The 26,520-nt window shown below is 38.1% G+C and overlaps 1 protein-coding gene across 1 annotated transcript in view; it reads left to right on the top strand.

Annotated features, from left to right (window-relative positions):
* Positions 1–26,520, top strand: part of wt1a (WT1 transcription factor a) — a 115,324-nt gene that overhangs the window by 41,574 nt on the left and 47,230 nt on the right. Inside the window, exon 5 of the mRNA XM_041796558.1 lies at positions 8,626–8,725. Coding sequence (XP_041652492.1) covers positions 8,626–8,725 — 100 coding nt within the window. The remainder of the gene's footprint in view (positions 1–8,625; positions 8,726–26,520) is intronic.

The raw sequence follows: 26,520 nt of genomic DNA, 5'->3' as shown, positions 1-26,520 counted from the left end.
GTGACCCTAAAGTTGTTTTTCTGCTGATTATTGAGTTTTGCTGCTAAATATTAAAATAACAATAAAACAGGAGGCTGCACCACAGGCTCTCTCTATCTCTCTTTTTTTTTAAAATACAAACTTTAATGCACTTTTCCAAATACAATAAAAAACTTACAACTTGCATATTAACAATTGTTGTATACAGGTATGTACTGAATATACAGACCCTTTCCAAAAAATTAGAATATCATGGAAAAGTTGTTTAAGTTCCACAATTCCATTCAAAAAGTTAAACTTTCATAGATTATAGATTCAGGGCCCACAATTTAAATGATTTCAAGTATTTATTTGTTTATTTTTACATAATTTGGGCTTCCAGCTCATAAAACCCACGAAAACAGGATTTCAAAAAATTAGAATACTGTGAAGAAATCAGCCCAAATTTTGCAGGGCATGAATGTTTTAAACTGAATGTCATCTACTAAACTCAAAGCACCTGCACAGGTTTCCCCAGGTGCCATTAAATTGCTTCAGTTTGGTTCAATTGTTTCTGTTAGGTTCAATTGTTTCTGTTAGGTTCAATTGTTTCTGTTAGGTTCAATTGTTTCTGTTAGGTTCAATTGTTTCTGTTAGGTTCAATATGGGGAAGACTGCAGACATGACAGCTGGCCAGAAGACCATCATTGATACCCTCCATAAGATGGGTAAGCCACAAAAGTTCATAGCTAAGGAGGCTGGCTGTTCACAGAGTGCTGTGTCCAAGCATATGAATGGAAAGTCTAGTGGAAGGGCAAAATGTGGCAGGAGAAGATGCACCAGCAAAAGAGATGACTGTGGGCTTCAGCGGATTATCAAACAGAGAAGATTCAAGAATTTGGCAGAGATCCAGAAAGAGTGGAATGAGGCCGGAGTCACAGCTTCAAAAACCACCACATTCAGAGAGATGGAGATGGGCTACAACTGTCGGGTTCCCCGGGTCAAGCCACTTCTGAACCTGAGCCAACGTAGGAAGCGTCTCAACTGGGCCAAGGAGAAGAAGGACTGGACTGATGGCCAGTGGTCCAAGGTCCTCTTTTCCGATGAAAGTAAAGTGTGCCTTTCATACGGGAATCAAGGTCCAAGGGTTTGGAGGAAGACAGGTGAGGAACAGAAGCCAAGCTGCTTGAGGTCCAGTGTGAAATATCCACAGTCAGTCATGATTTGGGGTGCAATGTCCAGTGCAGGTGTTGGTAAACTCTGCTTTCTTAAATCCAAGGTCACCGCAACAGTCTACCAGAATGTTTTAGAGGACTTCATGATTCCTTCTGCTGAGGATCTGTATGGAGATGCTGATTTCATCTTCCAGCAGGACCTGGCCCCTGCCCATACCACCAGAATCACCAAAACCCGGTTTGATGCCCATGCCATCACAGTGCTTGACTGGCCAGCCAACTCGCCGGACCTAAACCCCATTAAGAATCTATGGGGTATTCTCAAGAGGAAAATGAGGGGCACCAGACCCAACAACAAAGAAGAGCTGACAGCAAGCATCAAGGAAATCTGGGCTTCCATAACTCCCAGGCAATGCCACATGCTGATTGCCTCAATGCCACGTCGCATCGAGGCAGTGATTAAGGCAAAGGGATTCCCAACCAAGTATTGAAGATTGACAGATCATTTTGAAAGTACCATATTTTTATTGATTTGATGTGATCCTAATTTCTTTCTTTTTTTTTCTGCAAAAACTGAGAAGTAAATGGTGATTTCTTCACAGTATTCTAATTTTTTGAAATCCTGTTTTCATGGGTTTTATGAGCTGGAAGCCCAAATTATGTAAAAATAAACAAATAAATACTTGAAATCATTTAAATTGTGGGCCCTGAATCTATAATCTATGAAAGTTTAACTTTTTGAATGGAATTGTGGAACTTAAACAACTTTTCCATGATATTCTAATTTTTTGGAAAGGGTCTGTATATGCAGTTGTGTAAATCATCAAGTGCATTGAACTCTGTCTCTCCTTTCTGCTATTTTGTGCAGCATCACATGATTATGGAACGGCCTGCTATTGGCTGACGGACACGCACAGAGATACATGGCAGTTAGCCATGGGTTATAGAGTTAAATGGCTGTTAGCATTCAAGCTGGCGGTAATAAATAATCGTAATTCAGTTAAAATGGATAAAAAGACATTCAATATTGGGTTTACTCATGTGAATTTAATCATTATAGTCCCCAAAAGACACACGAGCTACAGACTTGCTGAAAATGCTGCCAAATGGGATTCAAAGGCATCAATAGCGTCAATGGGAAAACACAACAGCTAACTTCAAGAGGAAAAACAAGTGAGAGGCAACGATTTATGATTCAAAAATGATTTAACTTTTTATAAACTGTCACTTTTTATCTTGTACGACAGCACCAGTCTGAAGGGTGTTTCAATGATCACATTCTGAGAAAAACTGTCGCGCAGCCTACATTCTTTGCAGCTGCAGCGGGTCCCTTTGTTGTTTTTCGCTGCCACTGCGCTAAGAACTGAAGCCCGTCCATACAGTGGCAGCAAGAAGAAGTGACTTCTTCGGTTTATAACGCTAACAGTTAGCATGGCTAAATGAAGTAAACTATAAAGTTACACCAAACAGTATCAGATATGCATAAACTCGCCGATACCATACCTGCATTTTAAGCAGTATCGGACGTATTCCCGATACTGGTATCAGTATCGGAACAACCCTAGTTAAAACCAATGGTTATTTCCCAGTTTACACACAGTATAAAAGCCTCAATAAAGGTTTGAGCTGTCACTTGAGAAGGCACCATGCGAAAACCAAAAAAAGTTTAGACTTGAGAAAAAGAATTGTTGATGTTCACAAAGTAGGAGAAGGACATACACAGACATACCACAGCATTTCCATGAGTCAGGAACTGGAGTGAGAAGTAAAATCAAGAAATTCAATTAGAGCCACACAGTCCAGACCAAGCCTGACAGAAGTAGGAAGAGAAGGATTTCAAAGAGAAAGAAAACTAGTGAGAGATGTGTCTAAAGACCCCAGAACAATTGCCAAGACACTAGTGAATGACTTAGCCAAGTCAGGAGCAGTAGTCTCAAAGAAGACAATCACTAGAACCCTGCAGAGGACTGGACTGTGAGGTAACAGACCAAGAAAATCTCCCCTTTTGCAGAAGAAACACCTTCAAGCCAGACTGAAGTATGCTAAGGACAACCTGGAGAAGGGTTATAAATACTGGAAGTGTGTCATTTGTTCAGATAAAACTAAACTAGAGGTCTTTGGCCATAGAGACGTTGCTTATGTTTGGAGAAAGAAGGGAGAAGCATATCACCCAAAGAACACCGTCCCCACAGTGAAACATGGTGGTGGGGGTATAATGCTGTGGGGATGCTTCAGTGCATCTGGAAATAGAAACCTTGTAAAGGTGAAACAAGAACTACCTTCAGAAGACCAAACTGTGCGTTACTGAGAGGCCTGCACAAAGCCCTGACTTAAATCCTGCTGAAAATCTGTGGGGTGAACTGAAGACGAACGTCCATGCCAGAAGGCCAACAAATCTAGAGGAGCTTGAGAGTTTTGCCAGGGAAGAAAGGGCTGGAAATCCTCAGAAGATGTGTCAGAGACTTGTTGAAAACTACAACAAATAACTGCAGGCTCTTTTCCAGCAAATAATTTTGACCCTGGAAGTTTTTTTTTTTTTTTTTTTTGTGGAATATTGCCATTTCTGTGTGCAAAGTCAATAATTTCCAAAGAAAACTAGGGTGTTTGAAAATGCTGTGTTGTCTGTTTTAAACTCTGATTATCAGTCTGTAAAGGACAAATGAGTCAAACGTCACCACAATGTGCACAACATTGCACTTTTTTGTATGAACTATAGAAATTAACAATTAAAATTCACTGCATTTTCATTGCTGCAGCCATGCAGGGCCTTCATATTTTCCTTCAGAAATGTCTGTAAATTCAAGTATATTATAGACTTTGCTTATCCTTGCAAATGCTGGTATCAGGGAGTAATTCACACATTGTCAGAGCATTTTTAATCGTAGTTCTAGTCGACAAAACTAACACTGATATGGTCACAAATATGTGATGCTTCTTAAAAATATTCATTGCAGCCACAGATTCCAGAGCCTCTCCACTCTTTACTTATTATAACTAACTGCTAGCTTCATGGCATTAGCTATTTTGCTGACTAAAAAGACTAAATAACTATGCAACCTTTTTTGCCTGCTTTGTAATATAGTAAACCTTATCACTTACCAATAGGAATGAGTCCTGCACCATGGTAAAAACTTCACTGGCGGCAATCTTGAAAAGCTTATAAAATGGCCTTAGGGTACTACAAGGTCTAGGGGTGCAACAGTACAGAAAAATTTCTAAACAGGACACTTTTATCTGGGAATGTTCAGGCTGTTGCTGGCGTTTGCTGTGGTTGTGTGGTTAGGACAGTGTGACAGTGAGTTGTTCTCTGGTTTTCCGTCTGTGTATGAGCTTCGTTCGACATCTATGCATTTGGTACACATCTGTACCATACCGAAAGACCCGTAAAAATACATGTACCTTTACACCCCTAGTAGGATCACATGATCTGATCAACTGAGAATACAAACAGCGTATATATCACAAATAAGAAATGCAAATTAACTCAGAGAAAATCATCTCTGGTCGAAGTTGGAATCTTTCAGTCATGTTTTACCATCCAAAACCTTTCAAAAGTGGCCATTTATATTTGATAATATATTTGAATAGCATTTATGATCATTTTGGTGTAAACAATTATACCAAATTACTTGGATTGGTGTTTTCTTATAAATATATCATTATTCACACGATTGATTTGATTAATCTACATTTTATTACTGACAGCTGACTCAGATGCCCCTTAGTAGGTTGTTCATATTGAGTGAAGCATTGGTGCAGCCCTCCTTTGGTGCAGTTACAGTGTGCACAGATACACGCTTTCACCTTGATCCAAAAAGAAAAAAGATGGAGAAATGTGCTTGAAAAATACAACCACAAGCCGACAGCCAATGAAGCCCTTTAATGCTTTACTGACACAATACTCAATACTCAATACTCTGTTTACAATACTAAACAGATCAAAGGATCTTGTGGGTGCGTTTGTTTTGCGTCCTAGAGTCTACCAGTCATGGAGAAAGTAATCTTTCTGGAATACACTGCCCCTTTTAGATGTAAGAAAAACAAACAAACAAACTCACAAAATATTGTGTTGGAGATAGTAAGTGTTTTTATTGTTAGACTTTAGAGTTAGCGTATTGTTGTTTGTTGGACCCTTATCTTCATCTGATACCAGGATATGTTAACATTCTCAGACTACTGTTTGATGAGGAAGGTGGTGCATTTGATTTTTTTTTTCCTGTGTTCTCCTTACACTTAAGGACTGGTTCTTGTTTCTGTGTATCTGTGAGCCACAACTGCTGGATGTTGTCTGAATCTCAAGATACCCCTTTGTCTCAAGTGTCTATAATATGACTGACTTCACTCAATATTTCCTGCTTTAAAGACCCTGTAAAGTGTTAAGTCATATCAAACTAGATAAGAAAGTTTTTCACCTTTCCTGACTTTTTGATTTGGGGCGGGGCCCATATGTCACCTGTGGGCTTATGATGTCACCGGCCCACAGCATGAAATGACCCCGCCCCTCTAACACTATAATATAAAATCACAGAGCAGTTCATCTCATTACAGTCTGCTGTGAGCTAATGAGAAGCTGATTTCAGTTTAATTGTTGTTTTCAATAAATTGCTTACTCAAATTTTTTTGGTCTCACTCCCATTTCTTCTTTTTGCATTTTGAAATTCTACTTAGAACCTTCTTACTATTGAACAGTGCAAAATGTAAATTTTTGCAATTGTTTAACTGGTCTTAAAATTTTGACCAGGGGTGTATTATCTGTACCAAGAGTTTTAGAAATTATCAACTCTTATGGCAGCCTTTCGGGCTGTTTGATAGAGTAAATAAAATGTTCTTGTTTTTCTGTGGAACAACAATAAGCATTAAGCATAAGCAACAATAAGAATTAATCAGAAAAAAATATCCCTACCAAGAGACGAAGAGGGTCTTGGAATCCCTGATGTGTATTCGTATTATCCTGCATTTAATGCAAAGTATTCACTTATCTGGGGCTATAAAAACAGATACATAGGGAGCTGGGACTGTCTGGAAGAGCATCTTGTAAAAGAGAAAGACAGATTCATACCATTATCCTCACTTTGGTAAACTTAAGTTCCATCAAGAAATTGTAGACTATTAAAGTTATAGTCATGTGACATAAGTAAAGAAATTCATAAAACAGTGGACATTACGAGATCTGGCATAGTACTGCTTTTAAAGCTGCAGGAAATCCACTGGCAAATTCTGTATGGTACAATCATAATATTACAAACATTTTGCAAATTGTAGAATACAGAGATGTTGCCCTGTGGAACTTCATGGAAGATATAATTTAAACATGAATAGTTTTTACAGTATGCCCAATTAAAAACAAATTTGGCCAAATTACCAAAATAATATTTTGATTATAACTGCAACGTGGACAAAAAATTTAGATCTGTATCATTGGGCAGAGGAGCAGTTTTAGGTCCATACAAGCTGCTGCTTCACTCTTCCTTAAAGCCCAACTCTAAGACTCTGTCACAATGGGAACATGATTTAGGGGATACGTTTACCTCTGCAGAGTGGGAAAAATGTGTGAGGACATTAAAAAAAGCTAAAAGTCAGTCAGAGATAGAGTTATACATTTGAAAATCCTTCACATAGCTGATTGATATCAGCTTTATCCCTCTAGACTTAAAAATAGACACAAATCTTTGTTTGCATGACTGTGGACAAGTGGAAACTTTGTTTCATGTGCTGTGGCACTTCCCTGCTGTTAAATCTTTTCAGACAGAAGTCTGTAAGTTAACCTCATTGTTAATGTAAATTCCGTTCTTTGTCCAGCTGTGTGTCTGCTGGTACACCTGGATGCACAGCCAAAAACAAAGCAAGAAAAAAGAAAAAACAGTTGGTTAAGCCTTTTGGGCTGCTATAGAATGATTTTGTTCAGTTTTAAAACTCACAAAACAAAATATTTCTCAATAGAAGCATGGGTTCTTGGAGGGACTAGCAGATATGATGATACCAAGTTTCAGACTGAAACTATTTTGAATCAGATGTGGGAGTGCATCTCAGCATCAAAAATATTCATTTAAATAAGATCACTTAGAAGAATTTCCTTTTGTCCTGCTCTGAAACTTGTGTCAGTGCTGTCAGGATAATGTGAAACTTTTGGTGAAATGAATAGTAATACTTACACTCTATGTTTTCCCTAAAAGTGGTGTTTTCATGAAATGTGTAAATTTATTATTTGTTTTTTGTTTTTTTTTGTTTGTTTTTTGTTGTTGCTGTTGGTATTAGTCATGGTTTGGATTTATTTGTAACTAACCCTGTCATGTGTAAATTTTAAACTATAAAAATATTTTGACAATGACTAGATCCCAATCATCAATAATCCAAATTTCACAGACCCTCTTTGCTTGTGCATTAAACACTATGTGCACTCACACATTCATACAAGTGCAGACTCTCACAACTATCTCTGCTTAACTGCAACTGTTAATGACTCAGTTCCCAGTAACTGAACAGTGATGTTTATTGTCCCCTCCCCATCAGTTACCCAGTTTTGGTGGTGACCATGATAATGTAAAGAATGTTTATTAGTGGGATTATGATTCTTCTTATTCCTCCTCTTCTTCTTCTTAATACTACTACTATTACTACTAATAATAATAACAATAATAATAATATAATGTAATTATTGTGGTTACTGATAGCATTATGTAATTACCAGACTAGTATTGGCATCAATACTACTAGAACCACTATAATCAATTGATTTATTTATAATTCATTAAATTATTTGTTAATTTTACAAACAGGACAAAGATAACACTACTTCCATTATATATTAATCTGTTGTTATTAACAGTAGGAATAGTAGTACATAACACACCAGCAACAAACAGTAGGCCCATTCAACTAAAAGACAACCAATATTACCTAGTACCCAAGCCCCCCACCCTCATCTTTTCATCTTTTTAAACCCCATACTAAATACAATCTTTATTTTTTATATATTTACAATTACAACTAATAGTATTATTATTATTTCTTTTTCTATTCTTTATGACAGCTTTTTTTTTTTAATCTCAGCCCTTGGTCTCACGACCAGCCTTGTGATCTGTTTGTACCATCATGCTGTTCTCTTCTCCTCCACACACAATACTCACACATGTATGCACAGACATAGCCTTTATATTAAAATCCTTCAATGCTGGTTCCTGTTTATTCTTGTTTATTCTCCGTCACCTTGTCTCCCCACTGTATTTTTGCATCATTTTATTGCCTGTGTTAGGTCATTCACCAGTCTTGTTTTGTTTTGCATTACTTAAAGAAGAGGACAGAAAAGACAAAGAACAGACTTGTTTAACATTCAGTTTTTCGTGTTCAGTTCGTGTTGTATGAGAAAAATAACCCCATTTCTCTTCTAGGTTATTTTTTTCCTTATCTCTCTGCACTCCAGATCTGTTTTCAATCAAGTAAAGAATTCATATACTTGTTTTGTCTAAATTAATCTCATTTGTTGTGTTGAAAGTCATGCTGCAGGCTATGAAAGTGACCCCAGCACCCCCTTGGTGTACAGCTGCAGCACGCAATACCGCATACACACACACGGTGTCTTCAGAGGCATACAGGTAGGACTCCCACTCCTTCTACAATATTTTTAATGTGCTTTCTTCCTCACTATAAAAGGTTTTACTTCCCTTCTGACTGCACAAACCTTAAGCAAAGCTTAAGGTTTGCGCAACACAAATTCAAACTTGCTGTCAAAATACTACATGGGATAAAATTGCATCTCTAAAACAGAAATCACCATTCATAATCATCATTCATACTTCCTTTTTTTCGTTTTTCCTTTTTTGATTATTTGCTTCAATTTTCACTGCTTTTTTGAGAAATGCATGCATTAAAAACACAGAAATAAAGTGCCAGGAATGGAAGCATATGCCAGTTCAGTCAACCTTGGCTCTGTACTGCTCTGGCCTCCTGATGGCCATCATCCAGGCCTGGACCAGACTCATGCCCCATCTCCCCAGGGATCCTCCCAGCTGGCCCCTCCACAACACATATGGCCAGCCCCATTTAGTCCAACTCACTGGGTTCTGTACACCCAATATACAGTGAGCTTGATCAGGCCTGTGAAAGCCTGCCAGGTGCCTGTAGAAGCCCAGCTGCCACTCCCGTATCCAGCAGATGACCCTCCCCATCCTTGCTCTTCTGAACAGGTCACCATTTCACACAAAAGGTACATCTCACTTCTACTGTTATGGCTTGGGTCTTTGGCGTGAGTCTTTTCCATAGTCCTGCCTACCAGAGACTCATGGAGAGACTGAGGAATCGACATGGAGGACTGAAGCCAAGACTGATGATTAACGGTCCATGGGACGTCCTTCCTCTACAGCGTCACGTGAAGTGACGTCAGTTTGTGATGACGAGGCCGGCTGATCATCAATCAGCTGATCATCAATCAGTTGTCAGGAGGCATAAACAGCTGTGTCTGCATAAATTTGTTCATTTATTCTAATTTATATCCACATTTACAGTGTTTAGTCTTAGTGTGGGATCAAAAAACACCTGCATGAAGAGAAACCTGCAGCCAACGTCAGAAGTTTTAAAGGCTCAATAACTGATGGGCTGGGATTTAAAGAAGTGTTTGAAATAAGCTAGCGTTTGAAATAATTATTGTCATTATTGTCAGTTAGTTGCACAATGGATTGCTTGTGTTTATGTTGGTAAATGATAAAAAGATAACTGTGAGATGGATTTAATTTAAATGTATGATTATTTTGGATTAATTATATAAATAGGGTCTGCCATATGATTTTTAATTTATTTTTAATTTATTTATTATTTTTTAAATTTTGTACTCTTCTTCTTGAGTGGAACAATGATGTACTTAATGAATTATCTTTAATTGTTGGATGTATCCTAATATTTGGACCCTGACCCTGACTCACAATAAAATAAAATTCTTTAAAAAGAAATAAGCATTTATAGTGAAATATTGAGAAAACATTTAATAAAATCAATAATATAGAGTTAATCAGTATGGAGTAAATATATGATTTGTTTTCTGTTTCACCTTCAAACTTAAAACATGTTACAAGCTCATAAAACCTAAAGATTCAGATATAAATCTTCCCTTTCCCACCAAACACTGTCATCATTTAGACATTTTTTTCTACATTCGGTCCGTCATAGCCTTATTTTAGTCAAAAGATAGATGTAGGAAATTGAGCCATACTCTGTCCATCTGATTTGGTCCAAATATAGCCAAATAATAGTCACCACATTACAGCGAATTTAAAGTGACATCTTTTCTAGGACCTGAAAATTACATATTTTATCCTTTCACTTTTCTATTAAATCTAGATGTGGAGACGTTTTTTAACGTCTTTACAATTTTTTTTTTTTACATCAAAAATCATGCTGACTTTTCTACCAGCAAATGCTATATTATAGAATTATATATTATCTTAATTATTCAGCATGAAGGCTAATGATCAAACCTGACTCTCACTAACAATGAGACTGATAGAAACTTTACTGACCCCGCTATGATTTGAACGTGTTTGAACGTGTTTCTTTCCAACAGACAGACTGCTGCTGTCTGACTTTAATTCTCTTCATAATCTAATAAACAGAAATAAATACTAAATAGACTATACCACCCAGCAAAAAACAATTGTAAAGATGTTAAAAAAATGTCTCCACTATGTCTAAACAACGTCTAGATTTATTAGAAAAGTGAAAGGTGAAATACAGTAATTTTCAGGTCATTGAAAAGACATCTCTATAAAGACATCGCTGTAATGCGGTCATATTTTAAATGACTATTATTGGGCTATATTTGTACCAAATCAGACAGACAGGGTTTGGCTCAATTTCCTATGACTATCTTTTGTCTAAAATAAGGCTATGACAGACCAAATGTGGAAAAAACGTCCAAATGATGTGGGATGTTTGGTGGGAAAGGGAAGATTTATATCTGAATCTTTAGATTTTATAAGCTTTTAACATGTTTATGTTTGAAGGTGAATCACAAAGCAAATCAAATATTAACTCCATACTGATTGACTCTTTATTATTGATTTTATTAAGCATATTCCCAATATTTCACTATAAATGCTTATTTCAAACACTTCTTTTAAATCCCAGCCCATCAGTTATTGAGCCTTTTAAAACTTCTGATGTTTATATTCTGTTGAGTCTATTGAGTCCGTTTATCGCCTGTTATAAACTCCGAATCTCCTCCATTATGTATCTCTGCTGGTGTTATGAAGTTTCACTGACATCCACTGTGGAACAGTGTCCAGTCAGAGAGTGATATCCAATAAGGGGACATGTCTTTGAGTAAAAAGAGTTCCAGGATGCCTGCTCTCATGTGTCTCTGCTCATCGGTCTTCAAATCTCAGTCCTCAGCAGAGCTGTTTCTTGCTATATGCGGACTATGCAAATGCATAGAGCCCCACAAGCCAATAGGGGGCCCCAAAGCTGAAGGTTCAGCCTCAACTGAGGAGAATTAAAATTACTTGTCTTTATCCCTTACATGCTTACAAATATTTGCAGGCAGGACTTGACATTTACTCCCTCCAACTAGCCAGTTGCCGGTAGATTTCAGCCGTGGATGACCTTAACCAGCCACTTTGGCCAGTGGAATTTATCAGCTTGCAACCTATGTTTTGCTCAGACTGTGCTTGTTTCTCAGCGTCAGTGTTAACGATTTCAGATACTTGTTCAAATAAGGCAGATGTGTTCATACAAAGCTCATATTTTTCCCACAATAACTGCAAAGTTGCTCATCTCTTTTACTTCGTGCATACTTATGCAGCAGCAGCAGCTTTAACGCTGCTTAGCAATGACACACAAACGTGACACTCACCATGCACGCACCTACACACCCCCGACGCGCTGGCCTGTTGGTCATGAAGACTTCTAGCTTCTGTCTCTTGAGGGCAAACGTTTCAGAATACTGGATGATAAGTACAGACCTGAACTTCCTCCTCCTGTTTTAGCACCTCTCTGGAGAATCAGCGCGTCAGCGCTGTTTGTGTGTATGTGTGTGCTCCAGCTGTGAGTACGTCTCTGTCAGGCACAAAAGCAATGAGTGTATGCTATGTTAAAATATTGTCATCAAATTCCCCTAATATTTTATGTTTATGGGAGGAAAATGATTAAACCCATGCATATATGTGTTTTAAATGTTACTGAAACATCTGGCAAGCATATATTGGCTGGAAATATACAGTGCTTAGCAAATTTATTAGACCACCTGTCATATTTGTCTCGTAGACCATCCAGTATCATGAAGTGCTTTAATGCAGACTCTTTCATTTTCAGTGAGCTCTCCACGTTTTACCATTTTGAACAGGAATGAGGAATTTCAAACTGAAATCACCTTTTTATACCCAAATTTGAGCCGACTCACTGGGCTTCTCTGAGAAGTCAGAAATTAATCAAGCAAAATATTCAACCACTATAGCCAATTTTTCTGTTCAGGAAAGCAAGTAAATCACTATAATTTGACATTTTAATCAAGAAATAATAATGTGCTTTACTTTTTTTTCAGTTTTTTTGTAAATCAGTAAATTTGAAAATTCATGGATAACAATAATAATTATATTTTAGCATTAAAAATGTAATTTCAGTTAAAGAGCTTCTACATATTGATGTATTAACCATTGCAGAAACATAAAAAATGATTTTGGTAACTACCAATGCTGTTAATTTAGTGCAGCTGTGGCATAAACCTTACTTTGGGTGGTGGTCTAATTAATTTGTTAAGCACTGTAGATTTCCTTTTAATTTATAATTAACGGATATAAATACAATAGGAACAATGAAACTTTAAATGAGCTTCACTGAAACTGTTAGATTAAAAATACAAATGATACAAGTCTGTAAATGAAAACTGAGAGTGCTGAGCAGATGTTGACAACTTTTACTAATGTGAACTCAATGCAACAAATCTGTCATCTATTATTTTAACATAAAATTGAAAGCTTTATTTTACACATTTAAAGACACTTTGACCATAAATGATGACAGAAGTTTAAAGGAGAATAAAGTCCAGAGGTTTGACACTCGACCTAATGGAGATTTATCAGATTTACAATTAGAGATATTTATGAAACCCTCTTGAAGATTTATTGAACAGGTTAACAATCAGTGTTTTATCTTTAATGTCCATAAAGACAAGAATCGTGTGTTTTGGTTGTCAGTTATAGTACCTCAAATAAAGAAAATTGGTATAAGCAATCTCACTCATCAGCAGGTCAGACCAGGACAAATATAGAAGATCACAGTATATATGCTGCCTCTAGCTGACAAATAGACATTTATCTCCAGTGTCTAAGTGATGGTCTCTATCACTGAAGTATGACACATGTCTCTATAGTTTGCTGTTTCAGATGTACAGGTAGAAGTAATTTATTAGAGGATGGTGATTGTAACATGTCAAAGTAATTTTGTTTCCCCAAGAGCTTTCCTGAATATTGTAAGAATGCCAATAAAGGTGTGGTTTATTTGTGTAAGTAGACCTCATGCTTCAACAGATCTTTCCCCTCTGTTTTCTACATCAATCTCATAAAGCACACGTAGTACAGCTGGTAGTCTTACCATCAGATTTTTACATGCACACCTGGTATCACTGAGTTGCTGGAGCTCTGTGGGTTCATCTTGATACATTTCTTTTAGAACTAAAAGCCATTTCTGGTGCACATAAGAGCCTGACATACAGTTTTGACATACACATACAGTTTCTGTAGCATTAAAAAAAAAAAAAAGTCAGCCTCAGGGACTGCTTTAACTGCATCCATGATAAACAAGGTTTTGACAGTGTGCATTGCAGTGCAAATAAAAAGTATGTGCAGCTTCTGCTTTTATCCTGGCTGCAACCCCGCTGTATTTACCTGACATTACTTCAGCCCCATCACAGTTTGTTTTCCGCTTTGGTGACTGTGGTCCATTGAGTATTTGCTCCCTTGGAAAATCATCAAAAGTTCCTACCCAGTGTAAAGGTTTAAATCTCCGTGCGATTAGAGTGATAAAGACATGACTACTTACTTTGAAAACATAAAAATAGTTATTGGATTAAAAATTAAATATTAGTTAAGGTTGTAGATCTGTCACTGCTTCAACATGAATGCATTTTAACTTACAAGCTACATGTTCATTTGTCTTTTATTAATCTGGCTGGGGTGGCACTTGAGGTGGCCAGTCAGATTTTAGGGGTGGCACGTGCAACCCTGGGCCACCCCGTTGGCCCTGCCCCTGCATCATGCATGAGATGCATCATGCATGAGATGTGGTCAGTTCACTGATTATCTGTCTGAAGTGCTTCATTATCCCTGCATGTTGTGACTTGTCAGCTTTGTGCCATGTGTTGTGCTGACCTCTTGAAGGATTGTGTCTTAATCGAGGCTTAATCAAGGCTCTGCCTTGATTTCGGTGAGTGTTATGGCTTTAGGCTGGAGGTCTGGAACCTGCAGCTCTTTTACCCCTCCCAAGTGACTCTCTGCAGCTGTGCCAGATATTTGAAATAAAGGAAACTTTTTTTTTCTAATGCAATATTGGGATTGTTTTGTATATTTTATCCATAGTGTGTTGCTCTTTCATCCAATTATAACTTCATTTTTACTGATGGGCCTATTTTGAAAACTTTAATATGCGTCATATCATGCCTCCATGGCGCAGCACATACTGGCGCTTTCCCGTCTCGGAAACAAAGGTCAGTACATGGTCTTGTCACAAATGACACCTGAAGCAGGAGTTTTGTGCTCATCAAGTGAGTCAAGTTTTTGAAACCTGGTGTAGCACAACAAGAGGGAAGGTCGGAATATGAAAACAATGATCAACTTTGATCATTTTCATACTTAACCGGTGCGTCCGCTGGGCATTAGTTGTGTCAGCGGAGAATGTGAGCTATGATAAAGTTTAAAAAAAAAGCTTGAAAAACTAACACAAGTCCACACTTAAAGGGATACTTCAGCATTTTGGCAAATTCCCCCATTGCCATAATTTCTATAGTCTTAGTAATAGGTTTGTTTCCTTTAGTTGTCAGTGCAAGCTGTTTTTAGATCTGGGGGGGACCGATATACCAGCTGCACAGATAACGCTATGGAAGCAGACGGTATTTTTTGCTTTCCCTCATCAAACTCATCAAATACACAATCCAACAACTCCAAAACACTCCCATGGACAAGTTGTGACCTGCACATTCACCATGCTATGAAATAATCATGGAACATTATGAGACGGAGATGTCTTAAAGTTAAATGCAAAGCTGGAACTACACTCCAGGCATGGCTGCTGCACTGTGTCACTCCGCCCAGTGGTTTACTCAAGAAATAGTTCTGAGTATTTGCTTCATGTGTTGTAATGTTACATAATTATACATTATTATTGAAACTAAACTAAACTAACAAACAGCAGTCAAAACTAATAAAAACTAAACTCAAATTGAACACAGAAAGTAAAAACAAAATTAAAATAAAAACTAATGAAAAATCCAAAACTATTATAACCTTGAAGGAGACATATTATGCTGATACACATACTTTATTACCTACAAATAATATAATAAGTTGAATGCCAAACACTACACCTTCTCAAAGTTTCATAACATAAGACATTCTACTTTTCCTATTTTCCGGTAATGTTATTTCCTGCCTCCTTCAACAGCTCGTTGCGAGATTTTCACAAGATTTGGCACAACCTGACATAAGGTTGTTGTACTCTCTCATTACTGGACAAGCCTGAGAAGGGGAGAAAAACAATCCTCCCCCAGCACTGTGCTTGAACAAGCCAATCGGCAGCTAGGACACGCCCACCCAGGCTCAGTCAAGTAGCCCCTCTCCTGCTAAGATTCAGTGTTTTGTAACCTGCCCTTTTCTTCACGCTAAGTATTTTCAGATCCAACATGTCCGGGAAGGTAACTCGCCAGCATTTTTGGTTGTGATTTGAAGTTACAACCGTTTCCATTTCGCAACAAAAGGCAGTATGATGCTGGATTTTCCCATAAACTGCTGCTAAAACCAGGAGCAGTTCTCTCTAGAAAAGGTGTTTGTGGAGACCTGGAACCACAAGCTGTAAGTAATGTAATCCAAGCGAATAATTTTAATAAAGGCTGATGTAATGGTCGAGCTAATGCTAAAGCTGATTAGCATTAGAGTCAGTTGCGTTATGTAAATACAGACCCTTCAGGCCTGTTTATGACCACAAAGCTGCCCTCAAAGCTTAACTCACAAACTGTGCTTCCTTATTTGTAACTTTATAACCTTATTCTTAAATTATCAAGAAGAAAATGTGTGTGAATTGGCCTACACATCCCCCTCAGGCAATGACACACTTGCTGAATAGGAAGCTAAGGTTAGTTGTTTGCCTCGCTGTTGTACTGTATGTAAACATATATTGTGTGTAAGATCTTCCCCATTGTTAGCTCCAAATGGACACTGCAGATGACTGTGTTAGTGGTGGGCTTACCTGTATTAATACCATTACCGATAAAATTTCTGCCAGGGAATAGATTTCTGCAAAACCATCATCATTGCTATAAATACGTTTTGCTGTGATGCACTCGTGGGGCATATCCGCTCCCACAGCTGGCGGAGTGAGTGATTTGTGACAGCCGGCTCAGGCTGAGTCCAGTCAGGGGTACATATTGCCTTAGGTTTAGCCAGGTAACTTACAGAATGTCACCCACTCTTGTCCTTGTATCTACGCATGGTCAACAACTGCTGCAACTATTCATCTTACAATGGCTTAAACAACCATTTATAGGTGTGTTTAAACTTTAGACTTTCTTTTTTAAGTCTATGATGAGTCAAAGGTCCAGGCTGCAATGCTAAACAAGGTCAGGGAAGCAGTTGTAAACTTACTGTATAAACTCACCATTACGGCAGCTAAAGCTAAGCTAAATCAATGATAGACATGCTACTTCAGTTATGTTCTTCACAATACAAGTCTGGTTGTTATTTTTCTGGAATGATTTTATTGTGAAAGACCTTTTCAGGAAATGTGCTCAAGTCGTTAGCAGCTTCTGTCTTGCCAATGATATCTATATCATTGGCAAGACAGATCCAAAGTCTCTTACTGAACGGTCCACGGTCCTACGGCTTTGCTCGAACCGGAAGTAGTTTCTGGTCCACCATCATAAAGACCCTTACTGTTTTAAGACCCAAGCCATAAGACCGAGGACCAGGCCCATTTCTAGCTTTGTGGGGGCCCTATTCAAGATAGTGTTTGGGGGCCCCTTGTTTGCCAACCTATGATGGAGAGATTCCCAATCCATTAGATGATCCACGAACATACCACAGCCTTTTACAGTTAACAAGCAAAAAAGGCTACAGTCATGATAGCCTTTCATATTAAATGATTTATGGTCTAAAAAAAATTTTATAAAGCAAAGTTTACATTACACTTAGTCCCGTTTGTGGTAATATGGTTATTTTGAATAAAACAATGTGCTACATCAAAAACTTATCTCAGTTGTAAGAATGGAGGCAGGATTATTAAAATTAGCAAACTGTTTTGTCACATAAATATAATAAATGTGGCAAAGAGGGAGACTGCAACTAACTCAACTGAGTTAGCAAAAATCCACTCAGAGCTATAATCCACTACCACAGTAGTCTGAAATAATTAACAATAAGACTAAAATGTATTAGTCACTTGTAATAACTACTGTTATTTATAAAGCAGTAGCACACTGCTAATTAGAGGCCCATAAAATACACCATAAACTTTAATAAATCAATCATAACCAATCCTAAAGTAATGGTAAGCAGCAGGTGTCTGAGAAACAACTTTCACTGGACGAAGACAGCAGACATCTGCACACAACAGTCCCCCCAACAACGCAGCTTATCATGGCAGCTTATTATATACTTACAGGGCTTGACATTAACTTTTCACCTGCCACCATGGCAAGTGTTTTTTCAAAGTAACTAGCCATCCAGCGTTACTACTAGCCAAAATGTTGTTGTTGGGAAACTGCGTTACATACCAAATTGTGCATGTCTGGTATGAGAAGAAACAAATCCTTTATTTTCCCTCATCAACCTAATCACTTTTAAATCACCGTCCATTGATTTAGCATGGCTTTGTACCTAATCCAGGCTCAACAGAGCATTTTAGAGCAATAGAGAGATGACGCATGTTTTGATGAGCTGTGGACACATGCAGTGGACACAGCAAATCAATGTAATATTGCAGTTGAAGCTGTTGAGAAAGGATTACAAAGAGGGAGCCTTAGGCTTAGGGACAATGTAGGTGCAAAGAAAAGTTTAAGAAAGGAGTGTTTTTTTTCCCATTTTAGACCATGTAAGCACAGCAATACAGAGGCATTTCAGCTAAACAAACTGTGACATAATGAGAGGCATCCAAGCACTCAATCCATTGTGTTAGAGATGAGAAAAAAATATATATTGATGCCTGCTGCTGTTTACTAATAATCATTAAAAATGTTTTATTGCTCAAAGTCTCAGATTTCACTCATTAAACCTGTTGAGGATACCAATTTTTTCATATTAATTGCAAACAGAAAGGATTATAAACAATCTGATATGCATTATTTAATTTATTTAACATTTAAAGTCAGTCTGAAACCAAAAATTGGGAATTTACACTATAGGCTAAAGTGACTGAATCCAATATTTTGCTCCTTTGTGACTCTTATCTGATGTTTTTGTGGTATTTTGAGCAGTACAACTCACATGGAATCTGATAATTTCAAATCAGATTAGGCCCCATTCCTATTTTTCACTTTCCCAGCGGTTGTCGTAACAGTAGTTTTACATATTTGAACTTTAAGATTTTTAAGGCACTGTTTGTTCTGTTGGGAAAACTGTAAGGTGTTGCAATGAGGAGCTGGCATATGATCCACACACAGATATGATAAACTATTTTATTGCATTAACTGCATATTACATGCAGTTATTTTTTTTTTCTTTAGATGTTTAACACATTTTGTTGCTTCAACATATCATAAAGGAAATGCCCATGCTGCAAGAAAGATGTACATACACAAAGATTCTTTCTTTCCCTCACTCTGCAAGAAACAGTTCAGACTCTGATGTGAGAGCAAGAGACAAGAAAGCCAAAGACAAAATAAAAAGTCATGTTGACTCTCATATTCATGCCACACCACACACGCTCACTTCAGGTGACACTGTTCTGCATCGACAGCTCAAGCACAATAAAACCTCCTCACGATACAACAGTGAACCATATATTGTGACCAAAGTGAGAGGCTCCATGGTCACAGCTGCAAGTGATGGACACTCCATTGTGAAGAATGCTTCATTCTTCTTCTATCTTCTATCTTCTTCTGCTAGCTAGCTAGCATTCTGGTAGACAGAAACATAGCTTCTGCCTGTTGAGCTATCTGTCAATCAAATGAGACGCGCAAATCAGTCCACAGTGAGGTTTTTCCTACATATAATCTAAACAATTGTGGTACAAAAAAATGTACCCCCCATACAGTGAGAGCACATGAAGACATTAACTAATGAGACATGTTTGGTTTTTTGAACCAGGCTGTAAACCAGTTTATTTCTGGTATAAAAACCAGCTGTTTAACAGGTGTCCAGATGGGGACTTCCGGTGTTCCTGCAGCCAGTGTCAAGTGGACACTCGTATTGCAATTTTTTGCACTTCCGCCTTGGCTTCATTTTCAGGACTGGAGCTTGCTGCTTGTGTTGCACCTACAAGAAAACTCATCTGTGCTATGAGTTATTTTATCTCACCACACCAGAGAGTTACAGAGAGAGTGACGTATGTCTGTGCATGAGGCACACAGCGGTGACTTTGGGCTTGACTTGAAGACCTACTCACCCCTTGAATGCTTCAAACTCGAATTGGACTAGAGATTTTAAGAAGTCCCGTAGTCTATACGATGTTACGTTTAAGTATTAGTTAGCTTAATAATTCCACCAGCAGATACTGTAGTTCCTTTTGGTTGCTTAACGACCCAATACATGTCTGAATTTACGTACCGGTGAGTGCTACACTGGTTATGATCTTTTTTATTTTAGGGTCATCCAAACTATGGCCCATGGGCCAACTGCGGCCCTTTTTCAATAAATTTAAAGGTTTTTCTATTTCATTGGTGAACACATTATTCACCAATATAAACAGGACAGATTTTGTTGTGGTAAAATTGGTGTAAAGGTAAAAAAAAAAAAAAAAATGGAGTTCCAAAAAATTCAAACGGAATTGGAAAAATCTAATGGATTTCATTGTAGTATAGTGCTTTTCTAGTCATCTGAGTACTCAAAGAGCTTTTACACCTACCACTCACACCCATTCCTTCACACAATCATTCACTGATGGCAGAAGTTGCTAGGGAGAATTTTCACTCTTCCATACCCATTTACACACCACTGACGCAGCAGTGGGAGCAAATTGGGGTTAAGTGTCTTTCCCAAGCAAACAATGTCATGAGACTGGAGAAGCCTGGGATGGAACCTACAACCTTCTGATTGTGAGAGGATGACTTTACCTACTGAGCCCTGAGGAGGCTGTATGGATAAAAAGAAGAATGCTGCAGGGGTTCTTATTGATTTTAAAAAAGCATTTGACTCACTTAACCATGACATGAAATACCTGGTATTAGAGAGGTTTTGCTGGTGTTGGTGAAAACCTACATGACAAATAGGCAGCAGTTTGTGCAAATGGGGGAATGCAAATCAGCTTGCCTGGACCTAACTGTCCAGGGATCTGTGTTAGGTCCACAGTTGTTGACTTTGTATATTAATGATAATTGTATGGTGTCCAAAAAAATTGAAATTTGCAATTTTTGCAGAGGACACCATTATCCTTTGTTCTGTAAAATATCCAGTTGCTTTTGTGAGAAGTTACAACAGAAATGAGCAAACTAAAACAGTGGTTTAACATAAACAAATTATCTTTAAATTAGGGATGTTCTGATTTTTCTTCCGGATATGAAGGTATTGGCCGATACCGCGTACTGATCTGATGTCAGTGTGAACTTTCTGGGCTGACTGTGCAGACTAGCAAATAATTTTAGACCTATATTTGACTCAGAACATGGCTTAACAAATAAATTAGAATCATAATGTACAGCATCTCTGTGACCCTAAAGTTGTTATTCTGCTGATTATTGAGTTAAACTGCTAAATATTATCGTGGTGTAATATTTATGCCGGCAGTACCAGGGTATGTACACTTTACTAACAGGATGCCAAGAGTTTCCTGTCTGCTTTCTCTGCCACGCTGCTGTTATCGTATACGTATGACTGGTGAGGTGGCCAGAGCTGTGCTCACTGGAGGCGGACACCACAGGAAGAGGTGAACAAAAAGAAATGAAGTATTGCCTCTTAATCAATTGAGGGACAACAGGCATTCAGCCCGTTCTGTGTCAGAAAGCTTTGTATTTCCCAGCTGCCGGTGGCTCCCTCAGAAATCCCGTAACTCGGGGGAAGGAAGGGGGAGGAATCCAATGCTGCTACCACTTGGAAATACTCTGTGTCATCCACAGTGATCCTGTGGAGGCTGAACTGCACCTCGATATGCTGGAACCACAGCTCCAGATCATGCTGCCAAAACTCTGGTAGTTTGACGGTAGCAGCAAACTCCACAGGACAAACGGCGGGAGCAGCTGCTTATGCTGCCACATTGTCACCGGCATCCACAGACATAATCACATCAGGGTCATCAATGTGGAAGTAGATAAGAATAAGATGATCAGACGTAAGTATGGAGGCTCTGATGTTTACTTGTTGGCAGTGCTGGGCAAGTTACACAAAAATAGTAACTAGTTACAGTTACTGCTTGTAAAAAATAATTGATTTTGTAACTGAGTTACTGCATTCTAAAAGTAACGAGTTACTTTGAAAAGTAACTCAAGCATTACTTTTTTGCTTCAATCCTTGTTATTGTACACATCCCATGTATTTATGTTATTTTGGCAGCATGAGAGAAGATAACTCAAATTTTATATAACATTGTAGTCATTATCATTATGTTGGAGAGTGGTGAAACAATAGAACACAGTAATAATGTTTCTTAACTTTTGATGGTGTTAAAGCATTTTTACCCTGTTTAAGGAGTCTGAAATCTACTTACTCCATCGACAGTGTATGAATTAGATCTCGGCTGCTTTCTATATATTTTTCTGCGTGTCAGTCTCTTGTCCCATCTGGTTTTTGTCCTTATGTCTCTGAAGACAGCAGACTCTACAGCTTAAATCAGAAGCATTTCTTCAACAACATACCTTGCATCAGTGTGTTTAGTGCTTAGTGACATACTCTGCAGCTGGTGGTGATTCAGGCCTTGTTTATACGACATTTTGCTTCATTTTCCATTTTCGTTTCCCAAAAGTTCCACGTTTACACAGCAACGTTTTAAAAACAAACTCCATCTACACAGGAACGCAGGAAACAGAAAAATGCTGTAGTAAGGTGATTTACTGCACAATAAAACTGTCTGTACAACAAGGACAGTGTTTGTTATGTGTTTTTGATAATATGTAACATTTTTATCATACACATGTGCATGAGAGTAATTCATCACTAAATCCTCCTCATCATCACCATCTTAGTGCGGCACAATTTTACAGCACATATAAACACAAATATTATTATAACGAAATCCTGTTAAGACTGTTTGATTTTCCAGGGACATATTTTTCTCCTAAAGCCTTTGATTTCTCGCGTGGATTTTCTCTGAAAGTGCGGCGCTTCCTGCTTTTAGCACAGCAAAATAATGATAGCCTTTTCAGAACAATATTTTTACTTCCCCTTTTTCAATTTTATCTGCTTCTTGGGAGTGATTAACTATGTTTTTTAACCTTAACGCAGAAGCTTTAATCCTGTCTCCTCCATCAGCTGAGCACTGATATGTAGCCGGTGAGGAGGAGACAGGGGAGTCTACAGGCTGAAGTTAGTCATTAAAACTTACAGAAAAAAAATATAAAGTCTAAATCATACAATACAATACAAGAACTTTATTCATCCCCAAAGGGAAATTCACTCGTCTAGGATTCTCATCTGTTTACTGAAGAATTATAAAGTCTAATAGCTGATGGTATGAAAGATTTTCTAAATCTTTCTGTCCTGCAGTGCAGGGATAGGAGCCGTCCACCACCGTTGTTTCTTTGCTCATTGAGGGAGATATGAAGTGGATGATCCATGATTCTCAGAATGGCCTCCACCTTGCTTAGTGCGCGTCTCTCCACCTCATCCTCCAATGAGTTCAATTTGATTCCAACCACGGAGCCAGCTTTTTTAACCAGTATGTTCAGACGCCTTGCATCCTTGTGTTTTACACTGCCTCCCCAGCAGACTGCAGCATAAAACAGAACACTTGCCACCACAGACTGATAAAACATCTGCAGCATCTTACTGCAGATGTCTATTGATTGGAGTCTTCTCAGGCAAAAGAGGCGGCTCTGCCCCTTTTTGTAGATGAAGTCTACGTTTTTAGACCAGTCCAACTTACTATCCAGGTGAACACCTAAATATTTGTACGATGTCACCACCTGTCCACGCCACAAGTGGTCACTGGCCGAAGAGCCGGTTTGGATCTGCGGAAATCTATGATCATTTCCTTTGTCTTTGAGGTGTTGAGTAGTAGGCAGTTTTTGTGACTCCAGTCACTGAAGGCACTTATCAGATCCCTATATTCGGCTTCTTGTCCATTTCTGATACATGCCATGATAGCAGCGTCATCCAAGTATTTCTGGATGTGGCAGGACTCAGTGCTGTATTTGAAGTCTGATGTATACAGTGTGAACAGGAATGGAGCCAGTACTGTCCCTTGTGGAGCCCCTGTACTGCTCATTAATGTCCCAGAAACACGGTTCCCCAGCCTGACAAACTGTGGCCTTCCTGTCAGGTAATCTGTGATCATTTCCAAGTCATTTCCAAGAAGCACATTTATAGGAAAATATAAATATCATACTGAAAAAGGGCTCCAGCTGTGCTCATGTGCAGCACCGTGCTTTATGAGAAAATCCACGAGAAGTAAAGGGCTGTAGGAGCTGAATTTGTCTGTAGGTAATTAATTATTCTCAGTGGATATCTACATTATAACAACACTGATCTAGCAAAGCATTTTTTTGTGTTAATATGAGCCGTGAAATATCTCTGCCTCACTACGATGACGATGACAGTGATGATGATCAATAAAAAAGGTAAAAGTAATCATTTCCAAAATTAATAGCATGACTTTATCTACAGAAACTGGTACTGATAGCCCTCTAAACTACAATAATGGCTCCCCTTTCTAAATCCAGCTGTCTGTGACATGACAAGCAGTAAAATCAGACAGCTCGGCTCGAACTGCAAAGTGCTGTGACACTTGTGCTTGACAGCTGATTGCAGCCGTAGTGCGCATGTGCGTTTTCAGAAACTGTCGTTTTCCCTGTTCCCACGGAGACGGAGGTGGGGGCATTTTGGAAAACTTCCACTCTTGAGCCTGTTTCCAGAAAGTGTTGTTTTCAGGCACGAAAACACCGTTGCCATGTAAATGCACAGCCAAAACGCTACAAAACTTTTGCGTTTCAATCGAAAATGTCGTATAAACGGAACCTTAGACTCGAGTCTTGTTTGCATGGAGTGGCTCCTCCTTGGTCTGCTGAGCTGTACCTGGGTAGCGGTGTTTGTAGCGTCTCTATGTGGAAACTAGTTTAGCTTGAAGCGTGTTTTTTAACTCGGCAGTACATGAGGTTAGAATAACTGTTCTTGGTGGTGGAAAAGTTTCCTTTCCTGTTCTTTGTTGTCCTTTTCCGCCGAGGAGGGGAAAGTAATGCTCGTATTTCCGAGTTAGAAAGCTCATGCTCCAGTGCTCAGCCATGATGTGTGTGAACGTTTCAGTGCCTGTGTTTATGCATCCCTGCAAAGGCTCTATTCTTTTTTACAGGATGCTGCTGTGCTTACGTTCCAGTCATGTCATCCGCTGACTCTGATGTTTACTAACCTTCATCATAGAGTTGTTGGCTGTAAAAGTAACGAGTGATTTAAATTCACTGTCATGTAACACTGTTAATGATTTTTAACAGAAACACGTTACACTACAAGTTACCCTGAAAAGTAAAAGAGTTACTCTAACCTGTTACTCCCAACACTGTTGACTTCCAACACAACAACGTTTACAAGTCAGAAAGCAACACAACAGAACCATCTCCTCACTCCTCACATGCTGTCTATTCGTGTGTGGGATACTCCCTCTAGTGTCCACTACACCAATATGTTTAGTGCCAAGGAATACATTGGAAATGTTTCACATTTCTTTGAATTTCAGGGTGTTCACTAAATGTATGTACTACATACTACATACATACATACATATTAAAACAGTTATACTATTTTCTTTATCAAAGCAGAGGAGCCATAAAGTCACTGGAATTCAATCACAAAATGAGACAAATATGGTTTAAAGCCTACAAGTCTGCTTATGAATAAAAAGTAATTAACCATATTACAAGACATTTGTTGCTCTTGTTGTGATGATAACAAATTAAATCTTTCAGGGGAAAAAACTGACGTGTTAGAAGAAGTGGAAATATAGTAATTCATGTCTGACCAAAATTGCAAAGTTACAAGGCAGTGAAAAAATCAGCAAAAATCAGTGTTTCAGCAGCATGTCACCCAGATGCACAGATATTATCCATACAGTAAACTTTGTTAGAAATGCAGTATTTTTTGAAGGAAAAGCCCTTTTTTTCCCCCAGTTAATGTCTACTAAATGGCGTCATTTTAATTTATCAGAAATGAAGGATGTATTGTTTTTTCAAATACAACCATACACTAATAAAAAACTTGGAGTAATGTATTTGGTTTACATGTGCATTACATGCTACATGTATTCTTAACAGTACAGCCAAAGTCATCTGCATCTTTGAGGGCAATAAACAGCAGCTGGACAACCTACTGATCTACCACAGTGCAAAAAAAGAAATAGCTTATAAATTAAGATTGATTTTCCTTATTACTCAGTCAGTTTGCAGGATGGCTCCCTGAGATAATCCTGATTAAGTGCTTTAAATAACAACAACAACAAAAAGACAGATTCTTAAATGCAAAAAAAAACTAGCTATAGTTTAGAGCTTAATCCTGCTTTTAAATTTTTGAGACTCAAAATGAACAAAAGAAATAAAACTTCAACTGAGGTAGCTCTCCCAATTCTGCTTTAAACAGCACAAACTAACTAAGCAACCAAGATTTTTTAAAATACTTTATTTATAGCCTTTTTAGAAAACACAGACATTCAAAAGGTTAACAAAGAAGAATGATACCCCCCCCCATTCTCTTTTAATGTCCCATAATGTACCCAAAATTCAAAATATACATGACAAGACAAGACAAAACAAACAAACAAAAAAAAGTAAAAAAAAAAAACAAAACAAAAAACAAACAAACAAAAAAACATCATCTGTGTAGTACTCTAAATTACATATTGCTATGGT

The sequence above is a fragment of the Cheilinus undulatus genome, linkage group 9 (assembly GCF_018320785.1).
Source record: "Cheilinus undulatus linkage group 9, ASM1832078v1, whole genome shotgun sequence".
NCBI lineage: Eukaryota > Metazoa > Chordata > Actinopteri > Labriformes > Labridae > Cheilinus > Cheilinus undulatus.
This window is presented reverse-complemented; position numbering and strand designations above follow the sequence as displayed.